The sequence below is a fragment of the Apaloderma vittatum genome, unplaced genomic scaffold, assembly GCF_000703405.1.
Source record: "Apaloderma vittatum isolate BGI_N311 unplaced genomic scaffold, ASM70340v1 scaffold29603, whole genome shotgun sequence".
In the NCBI taxonomy this organism is placed as follows: Eukaryota; Metazoa; Chordata; class Aves; order Trogoniformes; family Trogonidae; genus Apaloderma; species Apaloderma vittatum.
Window position 1 is genome coordinate 5,289 of NW_009710343.1, and position 4,976 is coordinate 10,264.

At 56.7% G+C, this 4,976-nt stretch overlaps 1 protein-coding gene across 1 annotated transcript; it reads left to right on the plus strand.

Moving 5' to 3' along the window:
* The first annotated feature begins 178 nt into the window (after positions 1-178).
* LOC104272311 (CMRF35-like molecule 7) lies at positions 179-2,422 on the plus strand. The gene is made up of 6 exons (XM_009867274.1): positions 179-527; positions 841-973; positions 1,350-1,453; positions 1,801-1,841; positions 1,947-2,090; positions 2,348-2,422. The coding sequence occupies exons 1-6, from the start codon at positions 179-181 to the stop codon at positions 2,420-2,422; spliced, it is 846 nt and encodes a 281-aa protein (XP_009865576.1).
* Positions 2,423-4,976: the final 2,554 nt, after the last annotated feature.

The window sequence follows — 4,976 nt, forward strand, 5'->3', positions numbered from 1 at the left end:
CACTTGTCCCACATATTCCCCCCTCTCCCCCAGCCCAGACCCCCAGGCTCAGGCTTGGTGGTTGCAGGAGAGGTTTTCCAGGGGTGACACAAAGCAGCTCACACGACAAGTGGACAGGCAGCGGGCTGGGGACAGGCAGGAGGTTTGTGTGTGAGCTTTTGCTTACCCACAGGCTGGCATGACCTCTGTCCTTGCAGGATGCTGGGCTCTGCGAGGCCCCAAGGAGGTGAGTGGCTTCCCAGGGGACTCCATGAAGGTACCCTGTGAGTATGAGCCGGAGCTGGTGAACGCCAGTAAGTACTGGTGCAGGGGCAGCAGCTGGCTTACCTGCTCTATCCTCGTTCAAACCATGGCACCCGGGGATGAGGCACGGGGGGACAGGGTCTCCCTGCAAGATGACCCCGCTCGGCACATGTTCGTGGTGACCATGGACAACCTGAGAGTGGAGGATGGGGATTGGTACTGGTGTGGGATCCAGGTAGCCGGGTATGACCCCATGGTCTCCGTCATGGTTTCCGTTCTCTCAGGTAAGCGCCTGGCGTGGCTGTTCTGCTTTGGTGGAGGTTGGAGGGGTAAAGGAATGGAGAGAGGGGAGGATTGGGAGGGAGGATGGGAAGAGCTAGGGAGGGAAGAAATCCCCCTCCCAGCTGTCTTCAGTGATACCTCAGCACCCCTCTCCTCGCTCCTTGGGGCCACACTTGGCATTTCCCAGCCACCTTCCTTCACCGACCCACCAGCAGCCTCTCAGGCCTGGAAACCCCCAGTCACCAACCTCAGCCACAGCCCAGGACCTGGTAACACACACCATGGCACTTTGCTTCCCATCTGTTTCCACCACAGTGCCTGAGACAACACACTACGACCTCTACACGACACAGGGACAAGAGGCCACATCTGCTTCCACCTTCCCCTGGACTTCCCTGGAGAAGGAAAACACTGTGTCCACACCGAAAGTCAGAAGCTTGCAGTCTGAGTGAGTGCCAGGGCCACCAGAGATAAGAGGGACCATTCCCAGCCCAAGGACCAGCAGATGGGGGTCCCACAGCCTTTACCCAGCTCCCTCAGGGCTGTGGGGGATGCTGGCACCCCAGGCAGATGTGTGCCTTGTTTGGGCACTTGCCCATGGGGATGAGGGATAAAGCTGTGCAACTCACTCGTGCCAAGGTGGCCAGACATTGCATGTACATGTCCTTGGATCCCTGGCCAGGAAAACTGGCAGAGATCCTTGGAACATCCTTGCCAGCCCGTGGTGTCTCATGCCCCCTGAGTTTGTGCGAAATACAGGCATGAAGCCCTCCCCAGGACACAGGGCAACAGAGGGATGATAACACGCTTTTCTCCCCTCCTAGCACCCCAAACCTGCTTGTCCTGATCCTGACACCCTCTGGTGTGCTGGTTTTGGGCGTCATCATCTGCTGCAGGATGAGAAGAGTGATGTTGGAGAAGAGCAGAGGTACAAGTGACTGGGGGCCCAGGCTGTGTCCTTGCTTTCTGAGGTGGCTGTGAGGGTCTCCATGCTGCTCTCCAGCTCCTGTCCCCCCACCTCAGTGCACCACAGGCTGCCCCCCTACTCCCCTCCCAGGGGTGAATCAGGGTTGAGACAAAAGGGGCTGGAGCCCTCCCAAAGACCCCAACCTCCTGAGCCCCATAGTCCAGGGGGCTCTTTGCAAAGCCAAGCCAGACTTGAGGTTGCACAGGAGCCAATATGAGAACCTGTGGGGAAGGGATCAAGACCCCCCAAAATGCTCCCTTTCAGCAAAGGGAGGTCTGTGTTTATCTGAGCCATTTCTCTTCCCGCAGCAGCCTGGGCCATGGAGAGGACAAGGGCCAAGGACCTCCAGGTACCACATGTTGGAGGTGACGAGATTGGGTCTTGTGATGGCTCCATCATAAAAGAGCCACTGCCTGGACCCACCCTTGTCCTCAACACATCTCATCCCTTTCAGGTCACTGCAAGCTGGGAACGAGCAGCCACTTCCAACAATATCTACAAGAACAGGGAGCTGGAGCTCAGCTCACTTGAGGATGACTATGAGAACAGCCCGGCCAAGTGGCAGGGAAAGAGGCTGGGGCAGCTCCTGGGGTTCCCAGCAAGTCACTCCATGGATGCCCCTTGCTCCCAGCCCTGCAGCAAGGAGGAGCTGCACCTTGCTTTGGGGTGCAGCGAGGAGGAGCTGTCTGACTTTGGGATCACACAGCTTTCCCCACACCAGCCTTTCCCTTCTCTTTACCAGGCTGTCCCAAGCAGCAACTCACAAACTTTGCAGGAACATGCATTATGCAGACACCAGCTTTTAGTGCTCTAGCACAGGTGGACCTGCAAGTGCCCATTTCTTTGTCATTTCAGGACTTTGAAAAGGGAGACAAAGGTTTGGTTTCCAGAGCTCCAGAAGAGCAGCCGATCTACATGAACATGCTCTGAGCAGATCCACACTCATTCCCTCATGTCAGAAAGCCCTGTGTCCCCTGCAGCTATCCTGACATCCAGATTGTGTTTCTGCCCAGGCTTTCTCTAAACTCTCCCATTAAGATTCACCACATCCCACAGGATCTCCTCCATCTCCTCCACATTGCACAAGACTGAGGACCCCAGCATGCCACAGGGTCCCACAGAGTGACTCACATGCCACCAGACCAAGCAGCACTGTTCATACTCACCCTGCCATGAGGTTATTAAAGGACATGAGATCAGGTTTGGGATGTGTTTAAAATTTTAATGCCAACTGGGGGTTAAAGGCCCAGCATGGCTGGTCCAGGCTGCGGGGGACAATGGCATGCTGAGCCCTGGCAGCCCCTTCCCATCCTCCTTGGTTCTTGGGCTCAGCAATAAGAAGGGCAGGAGGACAAAGGGGAAATCAGTGTCCAGCTGGAGATGTGACTTCTGTTCACCTCCTCAGCTCTTGTGACTCTGAGGTGGCACAAGAAGTAGGTGGTGTTGTCACCGCTGGTCCCACACAACCTCTCAGACTTCTCTTTCTTTATTTTTACCTGGTGCCTTGTTCTCTTCCTTAAGGTTCTTTACACAGAGCAAAGGAGCTAAAGGGAAGGGTGGGGTGGAGAGGGGGTTCTAGGGGAGCCTGGCTGCAGGCAAACCCATCCTGTTCCGTTCAGACCAGTCTCCTGTGCAGACATAAAGGTTTCAGCTGCATATTGCAGGCAGGGGAACTGCGGAAGAAAAAAACCTACCCAAACATAACCACCTTGCTGAGAAATGGAAGCCTACACAGCAGTTTTAGGAAGAGAAAGAAAAAACACAAGGATTGAAAGAAAAAAGAAATGAGGAGATGCTGCGGGCAGCCAAGCTGGAGCTCAAGTCAAGGTGTAAGCTTGGCTCCATCTCTGCCCCTGCCATGGACCAGGAGAGCTCCTCTGGGAGCGCTCATGGGGACACTCAGGGTCTTCACCCACCAGTTTGGGCATTTGTGGGTGATGCAGTGGGGTCTCAAGTCGCTGTCCCCGTTTTGACTCCCACCCCATGGTTGGCTGTGGAGTGGCTGCAGGAGGGCACCAGCACACAGGACGCTGCAAAACCAAAGTCCCAGCCTTGCGAGGGGGAGAACAGGCTCCACTACTCTCCCCTCACCTCCAGCGGAGCAGCCAGAGCTGTCCCACTCTCCCTTCTGGCTGTCTCCAGCTTCATCGGCCTCCCCTGTGCCCTGCAAAGGAGGAGGGCAGGTCCCCAGTGTCCCAGGCACACACCAGTGTCCATCCCAGGACTCGGGGACGAAGTCATCCTGAGCATGCAACACAGAAACCTCCCTTCGTGTCTCTTCTTTCTGGCACATTGTGCCCTTGCACCAAAGCCCTCACTGCCCCCGACACGCTGAGCATTGTCACAGAGCCTGATCATGGCTCCACCAGGCAGGGCAAGTAGCGTGGGCAAGGCCCATGCTCTCTCTGGGCAACCCCCCCATCGCCTGGCTATGTCCCAAGGATGTGGGGACACTCTGTCCCCTCCCCAGGGTGACTGCAGCGACACAGAGCAGGACTCCGACCTGGATGAGGATGGTAGGTACACAAACTCACAGTGTCAGGAGAGGGTGACAAGAGTAACTGGACAACATTTCCCAGGAAGAGAGGTTTCCTGCTTGTCCCAGCAGAGCATCCCTAGTGGACAGAGAGCCCCTGCAGGGCCATCCTCAGGGATGTCCTTGCTGCTGCAGAAGAGGTGAAGGAGCAAGAGGCAGCTGCCACTGTCCTGTCACCAAGACACCACATCCCTGATTCCTGTCCAAGCTGTGAGTGGGATATTTTCCTGGCTTGGCAGCAAACAGATTGCTTTGAGTCCAGACAAATCCAACAAAGAAATTTTTCTGTGGGGACTCAGTCTGGAGGGGAAAGGGGACAATCTGGTGCACCCACAGAGCTGCTCTGCCGCTGCCATCCAATTTGGGGGTACCCAAGGCACCCCAGTATTAGGAAGGGACAACTGAAAACAATACTCAAAGCGAGGAAGACGAAAGCAGCTGGGGAGGTGATGGAGCACTGGCTGTCCAACAGCAGAAAGCAGGTTTGCAATCTCGGGGCAGGGAATGTTCTTCAAGGGGACAAGGGATGGGAACACAGGAGGAGGCATGGAGAGACCTGATCAGGCCACTGGGCATGGGGGCTCCTGGCTGTGCTGGGGACAGACTGGGGGAATGCACTGGCCAGGGCAGCAGGGATGGGTGCTCACATCCAGCTGCACAGCAACTGGAGGCTGTGGCTCCCTTCTGCATGACAGGAACAGGAACCCCCTGCAGGAGCACTGTTACCGTCCTGAGGGGAGCTTTTGGGGCTCAAGGGGCCCATGTGTGGGGCTGAGCCACTCTTCGAGAGGCAATTCCCCAGCTGTGTGCCCTGCCTGGCCAGAGAGGCTGGGCAGTGTGGCAAGAAGGCAGGGAGAGGCAGATCTGCACCCTCACGACTCACGAAAGGCTCACGAAGGACCAGCTTCGTGGGATAGGAGGTGAGGGTGCGGCGGGAGCACTCCCGCG